The 25,681-nt window shown below is 44.4% G+C and overlaps 1 protein-coding gene across 1 annotated transcript in view; it reads right to left on the bottom strand.

Moving 5' to 3' along the window:
- The window catches only part of Fer1l6 (fer-1 like family member 6), a 145,513-nt gene extending 120,114 nt beyond the window's left edge, over window positions 1-25,399 (bottom strand). The window contains exons 1-6 of the mRNA XM_004661353.2: window positions 25,321-25,399; window positions 15,947-16,067; window positions 12,726-12,780; window positions 12,507-12,638; window positions 7,180-7,242; window positions 2,749-2,827 (exon numbers count right to left, since the gene is read on the bottom strand). Of these exons, the coding sequence (XP_004661410.2) occupies window positions 2,749-2,827; window positions 7,180-7,242; window positions 12,507-12,638; window positions 12,726-12,780; window positions 15,947-16,067; window positions 25,321-25,399 (529 nt within the window). The remainder of the gene's footprint in view (window positions 1-2,748; window positions 2,828-7,179; window positions 7,243-12,506; window positions 12,639-12,725; window positions 12,781-15,946; window positions 16,068-25,320) is intronic.
- Between the last annotated feature and the right edge of the window lie 282 nt (window positions 25,400-25,681).

Genomic DNA, 25,681 nt, shown 5'->3' with positions numbered 1-25,681 from the left:
GTTAGCCAGATGCACAAGGGGGCGCACGCGTCTGGAGTTCGTTTGCAGAGGCCGGAAGCCCTGGCGCACCCATTCTCTCTCTCTCCCTCTATCTGTCTTGCTCTCTCTGTCTGTCGCTCTCAAATAAAAAAAAAATTAAAAAAAAAAAAAGATTGAGGACATCATTCAGTGGAGGCCTGTCTGGTTAGCATGCATGAGCCCCTCTTAGGTTAAATCCCCAGTACTGAATTCAAGCAGTCTACTGTCTGTTGCCCTGATCATGTCCCTCAGCACTAAATTTTATAATTTATGAGAAAAGCAAAATTGCTCCATGCCATAGTCAGCTTTACATTGCCGGGATGAACTTCCAAACCAGGAAGAAGGGATTTATTGAGGCTTACAGATTCAGGAAAGTTCCGTAAATTAGAAGAAGCTGGCCCCCTTTCACAGGTCCACACAGAGAGACACACCAGCACCAGCACCACCAGCAAGCCCACTCTGGGAACCTGAGGCAGAGCTCAAGCGCTCTGCATTCCTTAGGCTGGAATTCAGATCCGCCCCCAGTGACAGCTCCTCCAGCCAGGTGGCTGGAGATCTAAAGTTTTAAACTCCTGAATCTATTGGAGAACATCCATTCAAGCTACCACACTCCAATTCCTCATAAAACCTAGATCTAGGGCTGGAGAAATGGCTTAGCAATTAAGTACTTATCTGTGAAGCCTAAGAACCCCACTTCAAGGCTCGATTCCCCAGGACCCACGTTAGCCAGATGCACAAGGGGGCACACACGTCTGGAGTTTGTTTGCAGTGGCTGGAAGCCCTGGTGCTCACATTCTCTCTCTCTATCTGCCTCTTTCTCTCTCTGCCTGTCACTTCAAATAAATAAACAAAAAAAAAAAAAAATTAAACAAAACAAAACAAAAAGCCTAGATCTACTATACGACCTAACTATACCATGTCTCAGTTTTTACCCAAAAGATTCTGAGTCAACATACCACAGCTATGTAACATGTCACAGATGTGTGGGGGTTACTTTAACATTGATGTTAACTATAGCAGTATTCACAATAGCTAAGTATGGGGAAAGCCTAGGGGTACCACAAGAAGAATGGATAAGGAAAATCCAGTTTGTATACATAATGGGATATTTCTTGCATCCATAAGGAGGGATGAATTTAATGTCATTTGCAGGAAAATGGATACAACTGGAGATGATCATATTAAGTGAATTAAATTAGTCGTCAGACAAGTATCACATTTGTATATCCTAGACTTTATAATATGTAAAATTATATATGTACTATTGATATGAAAGTAGAGATGGAACTGTTTTGGGAGTGGTTGGAGGGAGGGAGGGAATGAGGACAGAGGATAGGGGACATGCAAGGAATATTCTTAGAGTCATTAGACATATGTGCATGAAAATAGCCTTATATAACCTGGCATAATATAATTTAAAAAGCTAAGGACCCATGTTTGACTCTCCAGATCCCACATAATCCAGATGCACAAAGGTGAGGCAAGTGTAAGGTCATACATGCCCTCTAGGTAGTGCAAATATCTGGAGTACAATTTCAGTGGCTGAGGCCCTGGCATGCCCATTCTCTCTCTCTGTTTCCCTCTCCCTCTCTCTCACTTGCTCTAAAAACTAAATAAATAAAATCTGAATATAGTATACATTTCATATATATAGGACACTATATATGCTCCAAAGTGAATGTACAAGTAAATTTTATCATTACATTGTAAAACTTTTTTTTAAATATTTTATTTTTATTTATTTATTGGAGACAGAGAGGGGGAGAGAGAGACAGAGAGAATGGGCATGCCACGGCCTCTAGCCACTGCAAACAAACTCCAGATGCATGTGCCACCATGTGCATCTGGTTTATGTGGGACCTGGAGAATCAAATCTGGGTCCGTAGGCTTTGAAGACATGTGCCTTAACCACTAAGCCATCTCTCAGCCCCATGGTAAAACTTTTTAAAAAATTTAATTTATGCTGGGTGTGGTGGTGCATGCCTTTAATAACCCAGCACTTGGGCGGCAGAGATAAGAGGATCATTGTGAGTTCGAGGCCAGCCTAAGACTACATAGTGAATTCCAGGTCAGCCTGGACTAGAGTGAAACCCTACCTCAAAATATATAAATAAATAAAATAAAATAAAAATTTATTTATGAGAGAAGGGAAAGAGAAGGAGGGAGGAAGGAAAGGAGGGAAACTGAGCACGCCAGGGCCTCCTGCCCCTGCAAACATACTTCAGCTTCAAGTGCCACTACCTTGTGGGTCTGAATTTATGTAGGCACTGGAGACATGAACCTGGGCATCAGGTGTTAAGAGCAAGCCCCTTTAACCACTGAGTTATCATCTCTGCAGCCCAGAGCATAAAACCGTGGAGCACGAGAGCCATGTCTCTTCCACCTGTGTGTAACTGGATGGCTAAATGGATGTGGGGATGAAGAAGGTGGGCTGGGTAGATGGCTTAGCAGTTAAGCACTTGCCTGTGAAGCCTAAGGACCCCGGTTCGAGGCTTGGTTCCCCAGGTCCCACGTTAGCCAGATGCACAAGGGGCGCACGCGTCTGGAGTTCGTTTGCAGAGGCTGGAAGCCCTGGTGCGCCCATTCCCTCTCTCTCCCTCTATCTGTCTTTCTCTCTGTGTCCGTCGCTCTCGAATAAATAAATAATAATAAAAAAAAGAAGGTGGCCTGTCAGGAGCCATCAACCGGAGAAGAGGGAAGCAGCCAGACAGGGAGGCAGAGCGTGCTTACCAGGCTGGTTGTACACTGTCCCCAGGTCCACTTTGAAGGAGCCAATCAGGATGCTTCCGATCAGCTTGTGATGGAAGACCTAACAGAGATGGTACAATGAGTCAGCTCATTTAACTTGGAGGATCAGTGTGAAATGGATTCCTGAGTCATCAAAGAGGCTTCTAGACCTTGACCTTTGTCGGCCTTTGACCTTGTCCAGAGCACAGTAGAGTTCGGTCCTCCACTCACAGGGAAGCCTGTGGCACTACCTCCTGTGCCTCTTCCCCTCGCAGCTTCTCATCTCCTCCTCTACTGAAGGACCTGACACTCTCTCGCCACCCTTCAATCCCACCTCTACCTGCTGAAGCTTGACCTAGCCTTCAATGCCTAAAACAAATGGCACCCCCTCTAGGCAGCCCTTCCTAAGGTCCCCAAACTGAAACTGACCTATCTTTTCCCAAAACCTCCAAGTCATTTTGCTATCAACTTTCTCAGAGAACTCATCACTTATTTCCTTGAGCTGTTTGGGTGGTGTGCAATAGACCAAGAGCTGCTCATCTTGAGGGTTTATTCAGATTAGAAGTCAGCAGAGGGCCTGGCTTGGTTAAAGCAGCATACTGCAGGGGCTGGAGAGATGGCTTAGTGGTTAAGCGCTCGCCTGTGAAGCCTAAGGACCCTGGTTCGAGGCTCGATTCCCCAAGACCCACGTTAGCCAGATGCACAAGGGGGTACACACCTGGAATTTGTTTGCAGTGGCTGGAGGCCCTGGTGCACCCATTCTCTCCCTCTCTCTCTCTCTCTCTCTGTCTCTGTGTCACTCTCAAATAAATAAATAAAAATGAACAAAAAACTTTTTTAAAGCAGCATACTGTAAGACTAATGTCACAGTGAAAAACATCCTGAAGGAAGGTGGCAGAGCTGGTGGTACATTGACAAGTCACATTGCAGAGGAGAGACGTAGGGGTACCCAAACCTATAATGTTGCATCTAGAAAAGTGGGCAAGTTCTCCCAGGAAGAGAAGAGATTTCAGCTCAACCAAGGGACATTTTTTATATTAGTCAGAACTTCTCTGCAATGAAATACCATCTCCAGAGGTACTTTGTCAACCGCCAACCTTGTCACGGAGCCCCAAGAATTCCACTTTGTGGAGCAGGCAGAGAAGGGTTCTTATGCCCAGGTGCCTCTGAGCTTCCTACTAATTAGAAAATTCTGTGAGCTCCTTTAGTCAAGGCTGGTTTCCCGCTGCGTTCCGCCTACCATGTGACCTCATTCATAATAAATATTCAATAAATATTTAGTGAGTTAATGAAGGATGAATGGGAAGCTTTCCCAGTTTCTAAATAGCTCCTGTTGGCAGAGGCAAAGAGAAAATAAATTCAACTGACCTCCAGAGATGATAGCCCTTCCCATCTCTCTTCCCACTCTCTTCTCCTGGCCTCAATTTTCCAACCGTGCCGAATTCCAGAGGGGAAGCAAGGACAGCCTGGCTCCCGTAGAGAAGTTATTTAAAGCCACACACAGACAAAACTCCCCGTGTAAACCATTGTGTTTATGGTTACTAATGTAGCTTCCCTAATGTGTGAGCAAGGTCAGAAAGCCATCTTAAGTTTCCCTTCAGAGGGTGATAGTTCCCATAATAAAGATGGAATGCAAGCTCCCCAAATGAATTTGCCAATCACACAGGAGACTTCTTGAAGGTCACATAACTGCCTAGTGGATGAATGCTGGCCAGTTCTTCTCCGGTCAAATATGAGTTTCATAGGCCCTTGGGGAGGTCTCACATGCAGCGAGCCACTCTCACATGTATCTTGAGCCACTATTAAAGAAACATAGTCTATGGCTCCACCGCGACATGATACAGCCTGGCTGTCCCAAGATCGTCTGCTTACAGTGATCTAACCCTTCTTCTTTACCATGAATTCGTTATGGGCGTACTGGCTCTCAGTTCATGAGCATGCAGAAAAGTTAAATTAAACATTCCCTCCCCAAGGAGAATTTTCTTTTTAAAAATCTTTGGTCTCTCCCCCTAAGTCATTTGGGGATACCATAGCACTGTCTTCTCCCAAAGAAGAAACCAGGGCTATAAACTCCCTGTGTCCCTCACAGAGTCAAGACCCTTGTTGACGCTATGTCCTTGAAGCCTGGCGATGAACTTCATCTGTAACCTAGAGTCCCAGGGAGCCATTACGGAGCCACTCTCACAGACAGGTGACAGCTGAAGTGATGGAACAAAGTCCTGGGAACTGTCCCAGGTCCCAAAATATCTTCTGCACCCTTGTCATCGTGCCTGAAATTCACACATTGAGCATGTTTGGCTCTTGATAACTTTTCATTCCTCACGAGTCACCTACTTCTGACACGCCTGCGAAGGACACTGTCATGACTCCACTAGGACCCAGACCCTAGCCAGGACTTGATTGACATTCAACTCGGGCTAAAAGGCCCATATAATAATGTGTTTATCTATTATGTGAGTGGATGATGAAGAGAGGCCTGGAAGAGAAGGCCTGGAAGGAAATTTCCAGAACAAGTGTTGTCAGCCTCAACATTCCAATTAGAGTTGATATGACTGCTGAGGAAAACATTCCCTTATTCTCCACATGTCTTTGTGAATGAATAAACTTGGGTTATGCCTTTTGGAAATGTGCTGGCAGAGAGCATATTCACTCTTTGACTGTCCGACCTCACCACTCCGAGGCACGCACAGCGTCATGCCACTCTCATGGGGGACGTGGCTGCTTCTGAACTGGTGACATAGAGGTTGCCTGTCACCCACTGGTCACTGCTTCTTTGCTGAAGAGGGTGCAGTTGGTAGTAGTCCCATGTGGCCTCTTGCTCTCTCTCATTTGGGTCAGGATGGGTTCTTTTTTAAAAAACATTGTATTATTTATTTATTTGACAGAGAAAAAGGCAGATAGAGAGAGAGAATGGGCACTCCAGGACCTCCAGCCACTGAAAATGAACTCCAGACATGTGCGCCCCCTTGTGCATCTGGCTAACGTGGGTCCTGGGGAATCAAACCAGGGTCCTTTGGCTTTGCAAGCAAATGCCTTAGGGGCTAAGCTCCAGGATGGTTTCTTTATGGGCACTTTCCTTTCCCATTCCTGTCCCCATGTGGTGGGCAAACCTGGATAAGGCCACCAGCTGACCCAAGCAGCTCTCTCTCTTTCTACTGTTTAGACCTGATCTCGGGGTAAGGGGAAGCAACACCCTCCCCTGACAAGGCTGATGAAAGGCCTGTGAACCAGACCTATTTCCACCTGGGAAAGTCCTGAGATCCATACTCCTGACAACCTTGCAGAAGCCACGGGCCACGGCTTACAACCAGCTATATTCTCTGCTCATCCAGGATTACCACTGAAAAGAATAACATGTGTGCTCCCTCCCTGATTCTTGTTCTTCTTTCTTTTCTAAAAATATTTTAACTTATTTATTTATGAGACACAGAGAGAGAATGGGCATGCCAGGGTCTCTAGTCACTGTAAACGAATTCCAGATGCATGCACCACCTTGTACATCTGGCCTTATGTGGGTCCTGGGGAATCTAACCTGGATCCTTAGGCTTTGCAGGCAAATGCCTTAATCACTAAGCTATCTCTCCAGCCCTAGTTCTTATTTCTCTATTTATCACCAACTAGGAGGGGGAAAGGGCTGTGATAAATTACTGTAGAATCAAACCAAGAGAAAAATACTAACATTAGCTCGATTAAAAAAAATCAACAGAGCCTGGTGTGGTGGTGCACGCCTTTAATCCCAGCACTTGGGAGGCAGAAGTAGGAGGATCACCGTGAGTTCAAGGCCACCCTGAGACTATATAGTGAATTCCAGGTCAGCCTGGACCAGAGTGAGATGCTGCCTCAAAAAACAAAAGAACAAACAAACAAACAAAATAAACTGAAAGCCAAGTGTGGTGACGCACACCTTTAATCCCAGCACTGGAGAGGCAGAGGTAGGAGGATTGCCGTGAGTTCAAGGCCACCCTGAGAATACATAGTGAGTTCCAAGTCAGCCTGGGCTAGAGCGAGACCCTACCTTGGAAAACCAAAAAAAAAAAAAAAAAAAAAAAGAAGAAGAAAAAAAAATCAACTGAGAAAAGCAACTCATGAAGATGTCATGTCACTAACAGGTGCTTTGATGCCATGACTTAGCAAACAATGCTGCAAACTCTTTATTATCCTAATGGGAGTGGTGACTAAAAACACATTCCCACGTCCAGTTGGTAAAAGCTATGCTGTCAGTTATTGCTTGCTTCCAAGAAGCAGAGTCTCTAGAGCTAGTTTTCCTGCCCCAACTTCTCTGTGCTGAGGATCGCAACAAAGCTACTAGGTTTCAAACGCACCAACCCATATTCACTCTCCTGAATCCATGCTGAGCTGTCCTAAATGGTCCCCAGTGTCTCGAATCTCTTCCCCCACCCCATGACCCACCACCACCACCAAAGGTATACTTACTGATATTTTGATTATCTTGTCAAAAAGATGCACCTGGGGTCCAACGAAGTCGAAGACAAAGTACTACAAAACATAAAGTTCATGCTGCCCATTAAGTCCTGTTCTTGGAGTGGGTTTAGATCTACATCAATCTACCCAATGGCCACATAGTCCTCAAGGAAATCACTATGTCATCGTTTGATTGGCCCCATCCTCTCCTGAAAAATATGTGCACTGTTCTCAATTTTTTTAAATTTATTTCATTTATTTGAGAGAGAAAAAAAGGGGAAGGGAGAGAGAGATAATGGGCATTCCATTGCCTTCAGCCATTGCAAATGAACTCCAGACGCATGTGCCACCTTGTGCACCTGACTTATGTGGGTCCTGGGGAATCAAACCTGGGTCTCTCGGCTTTGTAGAAAAATGCCATAACTGCTAAGCCATCTCTTCAGCCCTCAATTTTTTTGTATACAAAACAAAACCAGAATACCACCAGCCACATTCTTGCATAGGATATGTATAAGTATCCTTCTAAAATGGAAAGAATGAGAAATAGTTTTGGATCATGGATTATGTGCATATAAATTTTAATAGGGTTATATTAAAATCATCTTACATTCTGACCAGCAGCATATGAAAATAGCTCTCTCTCTCTACATCCTTTCCAATCCTTGATATCATTAGTTTTTTGTTTTTCTTATTTCTTCTTTATCCCCCCCCCCTTTGGCTTGTTTATGATGGGTAAAAATGGTATCTTGAAGTAGTTTTAATTAGGAGTGAACCTGATTAAACTCTAGCTGTCTTAGAATTCTTTTCAGTTTCAAACACCCCTGTGAAATTACCAAGATTGACCAGGGAGGGAATGGGGAAAAAAAATTATGGGCATTGGAGATTTTTAATACTGGGAAAGTGATCGCATATAGGAATTAAAGCATTCTCTAGATGGGTCACACATTTGCGATCTTAAAACTGATGCTGATAGCAGAAGAATTTCCAATATGATGCCTACACTCACATTGGAAGTTATTTCTGTGCCTGGGGCCAAGCCTCGATTCTCCCAGAGAGACTAGACAAGTAGTAGATATTTCATCAGGCATTTGAGGCAAGTTCATCCCAAATGAAATAGAATTTCCAGATGGAGAAGACTGGGGTGGTATCTGTGTGGGTGGTTGGTGGGGGGCCCTGGAAAAGGGGGTGAGAAGAACACTGTTTTGAGCTTCATGGTGGAAGACTAATAAATACATTACGGATGGACATAGCAGTAGATAAGGAAAAACTGACCACCAGAAAAGGAAAAAACAAAACAAAACATTATCATGTGCTATAATAAGAGATATTCAAAAAGAAATCCTCAAGGCTGGGTGTGGTTCAATGGCAGATCTGTTACCTGGCATGTGCAAGGCCCTTGGTTCAGTCTCTAACACTGCAATAAATAGCTGAATCAATTAATTAATAAGTGGTGGTCCTCAGATATCAATGAAAGATGACACTATATCTAGCATGCTCTGCTTAATAAAGATATGCATAACATTTTGGGAGCTTTTTCATATATAATGCCTATATATACATATGTTCCTGTATATATGTTTCACTATATATGTTCAAAGATTTTAGGGTTTGGTGGCTCAAAACTTATGTGTGAAATTCATTTACATGAAATTCTTCACCATAATAAGGCTGACTATATGAAATATAGTGAACTCCTTTTGGGCCCATAAATCAGTACCCATGTTTGTTGACTTCTGATGAGTGTTGCAGACTCAAGTGCCTCCTAGACACACATTTTCCTAGCTAGGAAATATTCCCCAACCCCTACTAACTAATCCCTTCAACATTTGATGATCTTTAGATTTGAAAATCATGGTCAAAAGTTGTGACAATGTTCTTAGCTCACCTTCTGGGCTGTTTCTTGGTTTCTTGGTGACTACACTAGGCCCAATGTAATGTCATTTGGAAATAAGACATGCAAGCATAATTCTAATAATTTGCAAACCTATAGGGCTTTGCAGTTTTAAAACATTTTCATATGCCATATATCAGATCACATTCATGCCAAAACTGAAAGGGAACAAGTGGAGCAGGAAGGAAAAAAGTGACATTTGAAAGGCTCAGAGGTAGAAATGATAAAGAGGAAAGGAATCAACAGCTTAAATGGGATTTGGTGGTTTTCCATTAATGTCATTATCGGTGCTCTGTTTTTAATCACCACTCCCATTAGGATAATAAAGAGTTTGCAGCATTTTTTGATGACTCACGGTATCAAAGCACCTGTAAGAAAACAAGCACTCTTCTGTACCATCGGTTGGAGTATAAATGATGTATCTTTGGAAGGCAATTGGATGCATCGAAATTTTAAATGTGCTTGGTGCCCCAGGTATGCCATCTAAGTATTATTATAAGTAGTAGCCTAATGCTGAAAAAAATTAATTCCCATGGAGGAGAGACTGAGTGGTTTATTAAATGATGGTGTACTGTGGCAATGAGCAATTCTTCAGCCATGAGGTTGGGAAAGGTGAACTTGACCTGTATGTCCAACTCATCTCAATACACTCTTCTCAAGATATGTTGTTTTTGTAAAAATAGCAAGGTCCAGAACAGTGGTACAGAATGCTACTATTGTGTTATTATTGTTATGGTTTTCCAAGGTAGAGTCTTCTCTTCCCTAGTGCTGTGATTAAAGGTGTGTACCACCACCCCTGGCCATCTTAATTTTTGTTGTTGTTGTTTTTTGAGGTAGGGTCTCACTCTAGCCAAGGCTGACCTGGAATTCACTATGGAATCTCAGGGTGGTCTTGAACTCACAGCGATCCTCCTACCTCTGCCTCCCTAGTGCTGGGATGAAAGGCGTGTGCCACCATGCCTGGCTCATCTTAAATTTTTTTTAACTTTATTTTTATTTATTTATCTGAGACAGAGGGAGAGAAAGAGGTAGAGAGAGGGAGAAAGAGAATGGGCATGCCAGGGCCTCCAGCCACTGCAAACAAACTCCAGGTGCAAGTGCCCCCTTATGCATCTGGCTTACATAGGTCCTGGGGAATCAAACCAGGGTCCTTTGGCTTTGCAGGCAAATGCCTTAACTGCTAAGCCATCTCTCCAGCCCTACTTGTATTATTATACATGCTTGGAATTTCTGTGGAAGAGTCCCAAATGCCATGACAGTGGATGTCTCTAGGAACATTTTCTAGGGGATTAGGGCCCAAAAATTATTAGAAAATGAAGTTTTCCACTATATATCATTTTATCCAATAATACTTTATCTTTAAAAGAATATTTATGTTTAATATTTAGAAACTTCCCCTTTGAGGTCTTTTTTTTTTTTTTTTTTTTTACTATTTCTACATGGCTTATAAAAGTTCATTCTGCTTGCCAACAAAGTAATGAGTGGTTCAATGCATAATTTAATTGTCTATATCACTACCATGAAAAAGAAATGCATGTCTTCTCACTAAACAACATTCAATGTTCATTAGATATGATCCCAGTACTTATCACTGATAACAATGAGCTTATAAGAAATAAGAAAGTAGGGGGCTGGAGAGATGGCTTAGTGGTTAAGGCATTTGCCTGCAAAGCCAAAGGACCTATGTTTGATTCCCCAGGACCCATGTAAGCCAGATACACAAGATGGCACATGTGTCTGGAGTTCATTTGCAGTGGCTAGGTGCCCTGATGTGCTTATTCTATCTCTCCCCTTCTCTCTTCCTCTGTCTGACTCTGTCTCTCTCAAATAAATAAATAAAAATATTTTTTTAAAAAAAGAAATAAGAAAGTGATGGGACTAGGGGATAACTCAGTGTATTCAGTGCTTGCCTCGCAAATGTGAAGAATTGAGTTTGGATTTTGGAGTACTTATGTAAATGCTAGGTGGCATGGTGACCTGCCCATTATCTCAGCACTTGGGGGGCAGAGCCAGGTGATTCCCTCCAGGCAGGTTGGCTAGCTAGACTAGCTGAATGGACAAGCCCTAGGCTCACATGAAAGACCTTTCCTCGAAAAATAGAGGTGAACAATTAAGGAAAATAGCCAAGATTAACCCCTGGCCTCCACATGCATGCACACAAACACGCATGCACACTCACACATGTATGTCCACCCATACATGTTCCCACATGTAGACATACATGCACACACACACCACACAATGCACATACACATGCAAAAATAAAAAACAGAGAAATTAAAAATTGGGTCTACAAAAAGCATAATGATATGGAAAATCCAGAAGGAGTCCTTGCCTCTTCTCTCCACTACCTTGTTGTCAAAAGTTTTATAGGGTGCTTGCAAACAGGTTGGGAGTTTTCCATGAACTTAGGCAAAAGATTGGGGTGGAGTGGTGGGGAAGATCATGATTCTAAAGAGGATGCCAATGGTAAGATCCTTTGGCTGAAGACTTCATATGACTGAAAGACAAAGTCACTGAGAAATCAAGTTGGTGCTGAGCAGAAAACCTTCTCCCTGGAGCCCCGCCAGCTGAAAGCTGGAAAAAGCTGCACTGTATACAGCATTATGGGAGACAGAAGTCATCAGCAGTGAAAATAGTGGACACTGGAAACCTCAAGCTTGGTCAGACAGGCCAAATGACTGAACGGGTGCAATAGCGGCATGTCTGCTGTGGGGGAAACCAACTGCTTTCTAATTGGACTGAAGGCCCCCTCTATGGGAGGGAATATGGCCTGGTACTGAAAACCTAATCAAAAGCCTATGACAGGGAAGGTCATGAGTCTTAGGGGTATAAAGCCTGATCTTGTCTGGATAAATGAATGCATATATTACTCTCACCAAATTGCCCTGAAAACACTACACTTAATGTTCATACTCATATATTAATGCTAATCTCACTTCTGGTTAGAGAAGCTTCTCTTTTCAGATGGCAGTGACCACTGGGATGACCCAAAAGGCAACAAAGTGTGGAGAAGAAGAGATGGAGGAGTGTCCAGCACTGAAACATCTCACACCCTCCAAGGCTCAGGGTCCATTGTGGAAGAGGTGGCAGAAAGAATGTAAGAGCCAAAGGAAGGGTACCACCCCTTACAAACAACTGTCCAGACAGAATTTAACCTCGATATCCAAAACCTCGCAGTGCCTAGCAATACCCACACAAGACCCTCATAATAGGAGAAAAAGATGATGACATCAAATAAGAATACAGACTAGTGGAGAGAGGGAGGGGATCTAACAGAGAGCAGAGTTATGAAGGGGAAAGTGGGGGAGGGAAATACCATGGTTTGTTGTCTGTAAGTATAGAAGTTGCTAATAATATATATATGTATGTATATTTTAAAAATTAAAAATAAAAAAGAGGATGCCAGCCCAGAGCCCAGGGGTTGCTGGTGACCTCAGTAACTTACCTCATTGTAAAACGGGCTGTTGGTACCTTCCTTCACAGTGCTTTGCTTCTTCTCGTCCCCAATCTCAATGGTCACCACTGGGTCAATGTTCTCACCCACCAGCTGGCGGGCCTCAATAATGGTTATGGCAATCTACAACACAAAGTGATGCTCACTCCATGTTGAGCACCATGCTGTCCGCTCACATGGGAGACTGGGCAGGGAGAGCCAATCACTTACTTGGCAGTTCTGAGATTTGACCTCCCCATCGTGGATCTTTGTCAGCAGTTTTGCTCTAGTAAGACAAAGTTGAAGACATAACTCACAACATAAATGAAACAATGATAAATTCATATATATCAACTTGAGAACATACTTTGGACCCGTACATCATGATAACACTTTCCCAAGTGTTTCTAAGTGATTTAATGTACATTAAATCATGTGTTTTCTCTTTAAGTGACCTAACATCTCTCTAACTCAGTTTCCTTATGCTAAAATGGAGCAAATAATAGCACTGTACAAGGCAATTACTTATATATTATAGTGCTAGAATTAAATATATATGTAATTATATATAATTTATATGTATATAAATTTTATATATACTAATGTTTATAACGATACATATAAAGCCTTAATCCAATGCCTTGTAAGAATAAGTATGAGCACTTTTTAAAAATTATTTTTATTTATTTATTCAAAAGTGACAGAGAGATAAAGAGGCAGATAGAGACAGAGAGAACAGGTGCGCCTCCAGCCACTGCAAACAAACTCCAGACGCATGCACCCCCTTGTGCATCTGGCTAACGTGGGTCCTGGGGACTCAAGCCTCAAATCGGGGTCCTTAGGCTTCAAAGGCAAGCGCTTAACCACTAAGCCATCTCTCCAGCCCATAAGCACTTTTTAATAGGTAAGATTTTTGCATACTATTTATATTTAACTTTGTTGAAACTATCATTCCTTGGAAAGTCAGAGGCAAAGCTGTGTCAAAATAAGGATCTCCCAACCCCTGCCTGGCTTTAGTCTCAGACATGTTTCATCACTTCTAGGAGATATAATAATGCTGAGCTTTGCAATTACTTTTGAAGTTATCGGTAAAGGAGAAAATTTGAAGAAATGATCAAAATGCCATCTTAGTGAGATTTCACATTCTTGGGGGTTTCATTCATCTAGACTGTCACAGGTAATTGAAAACAGACATGCAATACCTGGGAACTTAGAAACTGTGTGACAGTGAAAAGAGATGAAGGAGTCTTGTTAACAGAGAAGCAGCCGTGGATGGGGGATGAAGTGAGATCGGGTTCCTATTGAATTTTGTTCTCTTCGCTTCTAGCAATACCATCTTGCATTCGCCTTTATTCCGTTTCAGCTGACAATAATTCAGTCCAGTAAAGCATGCTGTAAGCTATTTTTTTTAAATCTCTAGGTGTTTGAGTCAGAATATCTATTCTCCTCTATTTTGCACTTTAGTATTTACTTCCTTATCTAAAGTGGAAATAATAATTGTTATCCCATAGAGGGCTAAAGGAGATGATGCATGATGCATGTAAGAAAAAGTACACATCATTTATGTTCATCAGCAAAATGGAAAATTAATGGCAGCTATTCATTATGTGATGCCTACTGCTGCGTTTAGTTAAGAGGAAACTAAAGGTGAATAAGCCAGTATCTTTACTATTGTAGAGCTAACAATATACCTAGGGGAGAGGAGAGAAAGAAATATGAGGAAAGAACTGGGGTATAAGTGTGAAATGTGCCTCAAGAAAGACCTTCAGGGCTGGAGAGATGGCTTGGTGGTTAAGCACTTGCCTGTGAAGCCTAAGGTCCCTGGTTCGAGGTTTGATTCCCCAGGACCCACATAAGTCAGATGCACAGGTGGTGCGTGCATCTGGAGATTGTTTGCAGTGGCTGGAGGCCCTGACATGTCCATTCTCTCTCTATCTGCTTCTTTCTAGCTCTGTCTGTCGCTCTCAAATAAATAAGTAAAAATAAACATAAAAAAAGAAAGAAAGAAAGAACTGCAATAGGAGGGGTGTATGAAAGAAGTTCCTAAGGGCTCAGTGAGCAAAAACTAAGCATTGGTGGGAGCAGAGAATTTCAATTGCTGGAGAATACTGTGGCCAAGGAGAAAAGAAAGGGTTACCACTTCCCAGTGCTCTTCCTCCTGCCTTCCTCCCTTCAGGGCTATCAACCTGGCAAAATAAATGGCAAGGGTCTTGTCAAAGAAAAGAGTACTTGAAGTCTCTAGTCAGAAGCTGTGGAGGCAGGGATGGTGGCTGTCCAAGTGCAGTTGGCAAGGCAGCAAGATGTAATAGTTTGTGTGTGTGTGTGTGTGTGTGTGTGTGTGTGTGTGTGTGTGTGTGTCAGCGTTTCCTTTCTTCTCAAGTGTTACCTCTGAGCTGACCACCTCCTCTGATTCCCACTGTCTCTCCCTTCCCCTGTACCTTCCCACTAAATGCACTGTTGTGATGTCAGAGCTGAGAAATAGCTCAAGAGCTACCACACTGGGAGGCATGTGTTTCTTCCACTGAAAGTAACAACTGTGCATGAGAAACAGTGAGGGCGTGATGCCTTGTGATGAATAAGGAAGTGACGTGGACAAATCCAGTGGACTGAAAGACTACATAGCTCCAGGTACTGGACACTCTTGCTACCCTGCACCTTGTCGTCTCCTCCCATTCTGACATGGACTGCCCTTGTAACTTGCGTCGGTCAACTCAATGTGGCATAAGTGACTTTTGCCAATAGTAAGCTTAGGTCTCGAGAGACCTTATGTGCATCAACTCTCCTGGAGCCCTTCCAGAGCCACCATTGGAATGAGCTCAGCCTAGCCTGCTGGAAGCTCTTGGCCATGTGATAGACAGCTCCACGGTCCTGGCTGAAATAATACCAGAGCAGCCTCCCACTGGCCACAAGCGAAAACCATCCAGGCTACCCAGTGACCAGACACTAGAGTAATACATTTGACAACCACCCGCTTGAGGTCAGGGAGACTGTTCAACTGATCATAGACTCAAGAACAATAATAAAAGTTTTAAACAAGCCACTTGTTTGAGGCCTTTTTTTTTTCTTTCAATAGCTAACTGATAGGACATACAGCAGCTAGCTTGCTTGAAATTTTTCTAGTAGCATAAGAACCATGGTCTCATTTGGGAGAAACATGAAGCCGAGGTAACCAGCGCCATGACCAGTTGAGACCAGATAAGGAAAAGCTCCTGAGTCCGCCTTCTAGAAGCTCTTACAGTCACGTCTGCCTTCTCAGGATCATGCGTGTCTTCACTAGGGACATTTAAGCCTGGAAGCTGGTGGAGCTGGGATGCTGGCTTCCAAAAGTGCCAAGAGGCCAGCACCGAGAGAAAGTACAGTGGACGGAGAACTTTCTCTGAGTCCTTGTAGACAGTGCCTCGTGCTCCAGGATCGCAGGGCAAGCGTGTTGACCGCCTGCGTGAACACTGTACCTTCGCTTCGGTGGAACCGAGGGGGCAGGAATGACGGGAGCGTCATCGTGAATCAGGTCTCCCCCGGGTCCTTCCTGGTGGGAAGACCCCTCCTGTGGCACTTCTGACTCACTCTGACCATCTAGAGGAATGAATGAAGGGAGAGAATCCTGGTAAATGAAGACATAGTGACAAACAAACATCCAGTCTGTGCCCACCAGCAAGGCAGGCATTGTAAGGGCCCAAGGAGATCAGGGGACAGTCACTGCCAGCATGAAACTTAACATCAGAGTGACGGGAAAGCCAGACTCGTAACTTTATTTTTCCCTTCAACAAAGTCAGCTTCTGTATCCAAGAGCAGATTGAAATGGATCATCTTATACAAAAAAAAGTGCAGTTATGAATCTATAAAGACATGCCCACAAGACATGACCTTGCACGTGGAGCTTGAAAAACGTTATTGAGACTCTCTGAGCCTCTTCAGCAAAGTTTAATGTGCATAAGAAACACTTGGGAAGCTATTAAACCGAAGATTCTGGGCCAGGGAGGCCCAAGATCCTACATTTCCGACAGCAAGATCCTGGGTGAGGTCATTCTTGCATCCACCTGTATGCTCTGAATAGACAGCCGAGCCTAATCCCTGGAGGACCCTATGTGGATGGAGCTAAGGAGATAAGGAGATTGAGATAAGGAGATTATATTGGATTATCGAGTGGGCCCTAGTTGCAATCACTTTTATCCTTACCAGCAGAGGCAGAAGGGAACTTTAAACAGAACAAAAGGTAGCAATATGACCCTAGAGAAAAGATTAGACTGACTGCTATCACAAGCCCAGCAATGCCACAGCCACAGCCACTGTGTTCTGGTATAGATCATAAATACCCTCAAAGGCCATGTGTTAAAGGTTTGATCACCAGCCTACCAAACAACTGGGAGGTGGTTTAGAACCTATAAGGGGAGGGGGGACCTTGTGGAAGGGATTTTGGTCATCAGGAATCTGCCTGGGCAGAGGACCTTGGCATATTCACACATTCTCTCTCTCATTCTCATCCCCCAGCCCGACATCATGAGGTGAACAGGCTTTGCTCCATCACACATTCCTTGCCATGAGGTTCTGCCTTGATATAGGCCTCAAAACAACAGAACCAACACCATAGATTACAACCATGAGCAAATCTCTCCTTCTTATAAGCTAGCTAGCTCATGATTTTCACACTGGTAGAAAGGCCACTAGCGTACAACAGAACCTGGAAGGAGCAAAGAAACTTCTCTAATTTTGACCCAGGGATACTGACTTCAGACATCCACAACTGTGTAAGAAAAAATTTGGTTTTTAAAATATTTTATTTTTATTTATTTATTTATTTGACAGAGAAAGAGGGGGAGAGAGAAAGAGAAGAGAGAGATAATGGGTGAGCCAGGGCTTCCAACCACTGCAAACGAACTCCAGATGCTTGTGTCCTCTTGTGCAACTGGCTAACATGGGTTCTGGGGAATCGAACCTTGGTCCTTTGGCTTTGGAGGCAAATGCCTTAACCACTAAGCCATCCCTCCCAAATTTTGTTGTTGTTTTTGTTGTTGTTGTTGTTGTTTGAGATAGGGTCTTGCTCTAGCCCAGGCTGACCTGGAATTCACTATGTAGTCTCAGGCTGGCCTCAAACTCATGACTAGCCTTCTACCTCTGCCTCCCAAGGGCTGGGATTAAAGGCATGTGCCGCCATGCCTGGCTTGTATTGTTTTAAGTTACCAAATTACCTACTCTAGGGAGGAAAGGAATGCTAAGAAGCCCTATGAGAGGACTTTATTTATAAACACATAGAAAACTTCAATGAGTGGATCATAATCATATTCTTTTGACCCTCTTCAGCTGACCCCAGATTCTGTCTTAATTCCAGGGTGCATTGCCCAGGTGAAAGATGTTCTAACTATCCCATTTGATCTGATGTACTTCCCAGCCAGGTGTTTTGGCAAGCATGACCAAGAGGCGTGACCTCCTTAGCACACCAACACACTTCCAGGTATAGTTCAAAGATGTGAATGCAGAAGATTTGGGTTGAAAGTTCAACCCTTCCACTGTCCAGTATTGATGTGTGCAAATTACTGAGCATCACTCTTTAAAGAAAAGTTGTGAACCAGGTGTGGTGGTGCACACCTTTAATCCCAGCACCTCGGGAGGCAGAGGTAGGAGGATTGCCATGAGTTCAAGGCCACCCTGAGAATTCATAGTGAATTCCAGGTCAGTTTGAGCTAGAGTGAGACCCTACCTTGGAAAACTAAAAAAAAAAAAAAAAAGTTGTGGTGGCTAGAAAGATGTCTCAGTGGTTAAAGACACTTGCTTGCAAAGCCTAATGGTCCGGGTTCAATTCCCTAGTACCCACGTGAAGCCAGATGCACAAATTGTCATAACACATCTGGAGATCATTTACAGTGGCAAGAGGTGATATTCTTCCCCTCTCTCTCAAATAAATGAATAAAGGGTTGTTTTTTTTAATTTCTTGAGTGTGCAAGAGAGAGAGAGAGAGAGCTTGCACTCCAGGATCTCTTGCTCCTGCAAACAGATGCCCAGCTGGCTTTAGGGGGCTGCTGAGGAATTGAGCTCAGGCTAGCAGGCTTTGCAAACAAGAGTCTTTAGCCACTGAGCCACCCCACCCCCCAGCCCTCTGACCTTTTCTTGGTTTTCTTATCTACAAAATAAGGCAAGGTTAAAGGCAACTACCACATGGAGTTGTTGGGAAAACTGAACAAAATAAGGAAGTTTCCAGCGCCGTGCCTGCCAGGTAAGTGTAGAGTAAGTACTCAGCCTGGGGCCTCCAAACTGGGTGGCTTGAATTCTTTATTCCCTCCCTATAAGGTGAAAGAATTGGGCAAGAAAAATGGTTTCAACACTTTTTTTTTTTTTAAAGGAATGTGTGCCCGGCGTGGTGGCGCACGCCTTCTTTTTTAAAATTATTTATTTATTTATTTGAGAGCGACAGACACAGAGAGAAAGACAGATAGAGGGAGAGAGAGAGAATGGGCGCGCCAGGGCTTCCAGCCTCTGCAAACGAACTCCAGACGCGTGCGCCCCCTTGTGCATCTGGCTAACGTGGGACCTGGGGAACCGAGCTTCGAACCGGGGTCCTTAGGCTTCACAGGCAAGCGCTTAACCACTAAGCCATCTCTCCAGCCCTCAACACTTTTTTTAATTAAAGCAAAAGAATCCTTTTATGAATGAAATTTTATATGACTACCTCTCTCTGCATATATGCACATGCATATATATGGAATTTAAATATTCTTGCCACCCAGGAAATGTGCTCCATGGATTGAATCAGTACTTGAAGTTAGGAGGAAAGGGTCTAGAGATGACATCACATAGACCATAAGCCCATTCGTTCCCAGCTCGTCTGGACAGGGAAAGGAGCCTGCCACAGGGCCTCACCACCTCCTGTTCAGCAGCCCAGCAACCATGCCTCAGAAACCCAGGACTCCACAAGACTCAACTACAAATAAATCAACTGGATCATCTCTAAGATACTGTCCAGCTTTGACATGTTTGGTCTTGATTTTAATCAGCCTACCCATGCCTAAGAATCATAAATCAAGACAAATGGACTATCACCACCCAGGAGCTGGTGTACACAGGCTTGGCCTTAGCAGGCACTCAGTCAGAAGCTAGAGAAAATAGCTGGATGAGGGGGACCCGCTGTTACCTCCCTTGGATAGGAAACTCAAGCCAAGGCCAAACTGCAGGGATGAACTGGGGTTAAGGTTAAAGGAACACTACAGCCTACCCAAGCTTTTCAGAGCAGCAGCATGAAAGGAATGCCTGCTCCCTGCCTGACTACAGTCTTAAGGATGCAGGTCTTCTGGTATAGATGCAAGTTTCTGGTGAACATCCTTACCTACATTAAATAAGCTCGAAACTGTTCTGGGTTAAGACAATGAGGAGATAGCACCTTGCATGGAGAGTGATCTTCAAAAAGGTGAAGGCATCTTGTGACTTCTGAACACCTCTCAGTAGCTTCCCATCAGACTGAGAAAATGGTAAGAAGTCCACAGACGACTCAATGCCCTGCTCCATCTTTCTCCTGCCCATCCAGCTCTCTTCCCCTTCACTGTTCTGTGCCCAGCCTGCCCTATCTTGGTTCCTTCTAGCCTACCTTTCTCTCTCTCTCTTTGGAGTTCTTCATAATGTCTACCCACTGCCCCACCTGAGCCACGCCCCCCACTGCCTGTCCTCTACTGGGCTCCTTTCCACCTTGAAGCTTTACATTGATCGTCATTTCCCAGAGATCTCCTCTCCAGCTTCATCAACAGTCTCCATGTGAGCAAGCCAGGAATCTAGAGAGACTCTGTTGCAGTCAAGTTCACATTGCTGGCAGAAATCACCTAACCAAGAGCAGCTTTTGGGAAACAGAGGTTTATTTTGCCTTATAGGCTTGAGGGGGAAGCTCCATGATGGCAGGGAAAGTGATGGAAATGAGCAGAGGGTGGACATCACCCCCTGGCCAACATCAGGTGGACAATAGGGACAGTGAGTATGCCAAATACTGGCATGGGGAAACTGGCTATAACACCCATAAGCCTGCCCCCAGCAATACACTGCCTCCAGCAGGCATTAATTCCCAAATCTCTATTACCTGGATACCCAGCATTCAGAACACCCAGGTTTATGGGGGACACCTGAATCAAATCACCACATTCCACCCCAGGGCCCCATAAACTGACAACTATCCATGATGTAAAATGGAATGCATTCAGTCCAACTTTAAAAGTCCCCATAGTTTGAAACCAATCCCAATGATGTTGAAACATCCCCATAGGCCAAGATCTTTTAACTAAGCCATAATACCAAAAAAATAACTTCAAAAAGCCCATAATGGCACAGAACAAACATTCACACTGCAAAAGATGGCATTGGGCATAGCAAAGAAATACTCAAGCAGTACATGATTTAAACAGGGCAAACATCAAACTCTGTAGCTCCAAGTCCAACAACTATAGCTAGTGACAAATCTCCAAGTCCAATAACTCTAACCAGCAGCAAGTCTCTGGAGTTTCAATTCCACCCCTCCAGCTAGGCTACTCACAGTCCTAGAAAACTTCATCCAAAGCCAGCAGCTTTCTTTAGTAGCCATCTCATGGTCCTGGCATCTCCACTGCATCTCCACTGCAATCCACGGTTCATCCTCATGGCCCCATGGGGTCTCCATGCAGGCATCCAGCAATCCTGCTTCACAGGGCCCATGGCCATTTCCAAAACATAAGACTGCATTGCAAACTCAATGACCTTCTCTTTCCTGCACTTCTCATACTCCACAATACCAGGTAAAGTGCCAATTTGTTAATCCAGGGGAGAATAAAGCAGACTTTGAAAAACAGGACATTCCTTGAACACCCAGGCCCCTTCAAACGAGTCTATATTCTTCCTGTTACCCCAGTGCAGGTCAGCTTGCCCAATCTCAAAGGTTGTAATCTCTCAATTGCAGCTGAACAGGCAGCAGTTCACCCAAAGATTTCATTTTTTCTGTGCCATATCCCTCTGCTCATATCATTTCATTTCTATGCAAAGCAACCCTGCACAACTTCTCAGGACTCAGGCATAATAGCAAGCTTCTCACACAAACTGCTTCTAGCCCAGTCCAGGCAAAGCTCTTTCTCACCCTCATAAGCTAAACCTCACAGTCCATAGTTCTTACTGCAGTCAGGTCTTTCAACTCTAACCAGAATAGTCCATCAAGCTGAATTTATAGCACTGCAAGGCATCTCTTAGGCCACAATCCTTCCACAATGGCACGGAAAACGATGGCATGAGCAGAAGGTGGACATCACCCCCTGGCCAACATAAGGTGTACCATAGCAACAGAAGAGTGTGCCAAAACCACTGGCTTGGGGAAACTGGCTATAATACCCATAAGCCCGCCCCAAACAACACACTGCCTCCAGGAGGTGTTAATCCCCAAATCTCCATCAGCTGGGAACCAAGCATTCAGAACACCTAAGTTTATGGGGGACACCTGAATCAAATCTCCACAGACTCCCAGACCAGTTACAGCTCAGCTTATTGTCGACACCCCTCGGAACCTTTTTATCCACTGGCAGTGCAGTTACTTCAGTGAGGGTTCCAGTAGCAAACAGATGGCCCACCCAGAGCAAGATAATGTGAGGGGCTTGAAGACGTGGACGTAGGGAAACCACAAAAGGCAAGAAAGTTGAGTAGAGTCACCTTTCTGAAGAGAAGCAATCTGCTTCATCCCATTATTGGACATAGTCATTTGGACTCCAAGTTCTCTTTGCTCCTTCCTCAAGCCTCCTGCTAGGACTCTGTTGACCAGATCCAACCTGAAACCCTAGCTCAGGGACCCAGGTCATACATCCCTAACTGCCACTGCCCCCCCCCCTTTGGAGAGGACAGATGGAGAATAGCAGAAACAGACCCAGAGGCAGAGGAATTCTATCCAGGGTTGCCCTCCCTCTACACTATCCAATACCCAACCATGTCATATACCAGACCTACCCAGGACCTACCAGACAGTTCATGAACACTCACTGAATGGTCAATGAGGGATGGCCAAGGAAGTAACTAATGAATGGCTGGGTTAGACGACTGGGAATTTTGAAATAACTGTGGTGCCTCCGAATACACAGATAATGAAATTGGAGGACTGTCCCTATATTTCACCCAGAAAAGCTCTAGCTTAGTAGTCCATAGCAAGAAGGGTGGACCAAAGGCTCTGCTCTATTGCCTACGTCATTCTCCTGAGTGACAGGCCCTTTCTCAGCAGGATAGGTGCCATTTACTTTCTAGGAGAGGCTGCCTGCCCCCACCCTGTTTGCTTTGTGGGCTGAGGACTCTAATAAGAATGGCCCTGAAATGCTTGCGGTTGACTGCTGTAGCCTCCTCCAGCTTGTCAGTGAGGGCTCCTGACCACAGGTGCCCAGGCTTTTCCTGGCAGCTTTTCCACCTACTAGCTGTGTGACTCATTCTCTTAGTTGTGAAATGGGGGCAATCTACTGTTTGGGGTCATAAATAATGTCTGTTAAGAACAAGTGGCAGGTTGGGAAAGCAAACTGGAACTTAGTTAGAAGCCTCCTCCCTGTTGACTAGCTGTCATGGTGCTGGAAAGTGTCATGTAGCCTGTTGGAGGAGAAAAGTCATCAACAATCTCAATGAACAGTGGACCCTGCAAGCTACAAAGCTGGCGACCAGGCCAATGATACCAGCTGGTATAATGGGGCCATGTCTGTTATGGGAGAAATCAACTGCTCTCCAGTTGGATTTGAGGCTCACTACACAGGAGGGAATTCATGTCTGATATGAAAACCTCTCCAAAAGTCTAGGGCTGGGGAGGTCAAAAGCCCTAGGAGTGAAGCTAATACTATCATTTGGCTAAATGGATCTAGTATGCCCACCAAATTGTCCTCTGGATATTTATGTTGATGTCCATTTATTCATGCCACTTTCACTTTGGGTTAGAGATGCTTCGCTTTTCAGATGGCATTTTCATCAAAGTGCTGAGAAGTGACAGAGGAGTGTTCAACACTAAGTGAAAGCGACGTCTCTATTACATCCTCCAGGGCTCAGGAATCATTACAGAAGGTGGGATAGAAAGAATGACAGAGGCCAAGGAAGGGGAAGAATGTTTTGGAATACTGTCTTCCAGATATTAAGTGGGCTTTGTATTCATGACCTCACAATGGCCGACACTGTCTACATAAAACCTGCATAATACGAGGGGGAAAAATGATGGCATCAAAATGAAGGAGGGAATAGTTGGGATGAAGGAGTTCAGTGGAGGGGAAGTAAGGGAGAGGGGACCAGGGGTGACGGGAGGGGTTATGATCAAGGTTCATTGTGTATATGAAAGGAGGCTGTCAATAAAAAGTATAAAAAATAGCTGGGCATGGTGGCACACGCCTTTAATCCCAGCACTCGGAGGAAGAGGTAGGAGGATTGTCATAAGTTCAAGGCCACCCTGAGACTAATAGTAAATTCCAGATCAGCCTGGGCTAGAGTGAGACCTTATCTCGAAAAGAAAAAAAAAAAAAAGCATATAAAAAATAGAACAAGTAGCAGAGACTTCTCAAGTGTCATAAATGTAATTTTCATAAAGTCCTCAAGGGAAGGGATTATGTCTTTTTCAGCCTGATGTCCTTGAGGCCTAACTTCAAGGACACCAAGAAAGGCATCATTCTCCATCCATATCGTCTGTTTGATTAACTAGACACGTAGTCGTACTCAGCGTTAAGCCTCATCTCCACTGAAAATGTGAAGTCACTCCCTCCCCATCCAAGGGCAGCTCCTAATTGTTACCACCACCATCTCCCTGGGACTGAGTGTCCCTAGCTTTCTCTGTAAGAATAAGTTTTACCAGGGGACAGAGTGGACTTAGGGCCACAGGACACCTTCAGTGGGAAGCAGAGAAGCACTCCAAGGGGGTTTAACTACTCCATCATTTTGGTTTAGGAAACTTCCAGAAAGCTAGCCTTAAGCTGGTAGTGATCAGAGACACTCAGCAAGTTTCTGGGGAGTTACCTAAGACCTTTCTACTTGGAAGCCATAGGTCTGGTTTGACTCCAGCAGCATTGAGTGTCTACCTACTGTTAGGCTTGGCTGTCTTAAGCTCTGCCTTGCACTTTGAGAGAAGGAAGTAGACCATTCAAAGGCAGAAAATAAGGCAGCCTGGACCAACCACCCAACACGATCACTCCCTGGCCCACACCCCATGCCCAGGGCCGGCTGCATGGTGGTCAGTATATATAGGCAGACAGGGCCTCCTTCTCAGAAGGACGTCATTGTGCTTGCTTTAAACACAGCTGTCACCATCTTGACATTCCTTATACTTTTTCAACAATAGCTTTGCATTTTCAGCTTTCCAACCTCTCACATACTTAATTGAAGCTCTCTTTGCCTGAACCTCCGTAATCTCCTTTTAAAACTGGTGAAATAAGCTCTGCTGGAAAGAGTAAGATAAATGAGATAATGTATAGGAAGCCACCCCAATTTTAGCCCAAATCTTCATCCTTACCATGAAAAAAATTTCTCCCCGTCTTCCCAAGGTTATGTGAGGTCATCCTGGCAACACATTTACTAAAGGGAGAAACTCAGAATGGAGTGACTTATCCAGAGAAAATTAGGACAAAAACGGAGCTTGAACCAGTCACTACTGGGATTCTTCCATGGCCTGGCAGGTGTCTACCCCAGCCCTGTTGGTTGATGACCTTGAGTGTTGGGGTGATTTTTCTCTAAGCCCACACCTGTGACCAGCAGCACCTGAGGTCCAGTAGGCAGCACATGTCTACTGTGGACAGATAGCCATGTTCTCAGCCAAGGAGGGTCCCCTCTGTAAGGCCCTATGACCTAGGATAGCGCTCAGCACCCCCAAACACACACACACACACACATGCCTCACCTTGTGCAGCCTTGTTGGTGAGGATTAACCCTTTCTCTGCTTTATTTTTCTTCTTCTTTTTCAGCTTCAGCCCAAACATTCCCTTTCTGGAAGAAAAAAAAAAAAGAAGAAGAAGAAGAAGACCTCAACAATGCAGTCGTGGAAACTTTGAATCCATTCCCCTGCTGGGAGAAAGTAGAGATAGAGATGCCGGCTGGATCCTTCTGGTCGACCAGCCACCTCATCCACCCTGGGTTGGGGTCAAAAGGCCAGCCCTCCAGGTAGCTCAACTTCATGGAAACAACTATACTTTGGAGAGGCACACTGGAGGTCCTAATCCTCCTAGCTGACATTTCTTCCAGCACACCCGTACCAGGGCTAT

This window comes from Jaculus jaculus, chromosome 2 (assembly GCF_020740685.1).
Source record: "Jaculus jaculus isolate mJacJac1 chromosome 2, mJacJac1.mat.Y.cur, whole genome shotgun sequence".
NCBI classification, from domain to species: domain Eukaryota; kingdom Metazoa; phylum Chordata; class Mammalia; order Rodentia; family Dipodidae; genus Jaculus; species Jaculus jaculus.
This window is presented reverse-complemented; position numbering and strand designations above follow the sequence as displayed.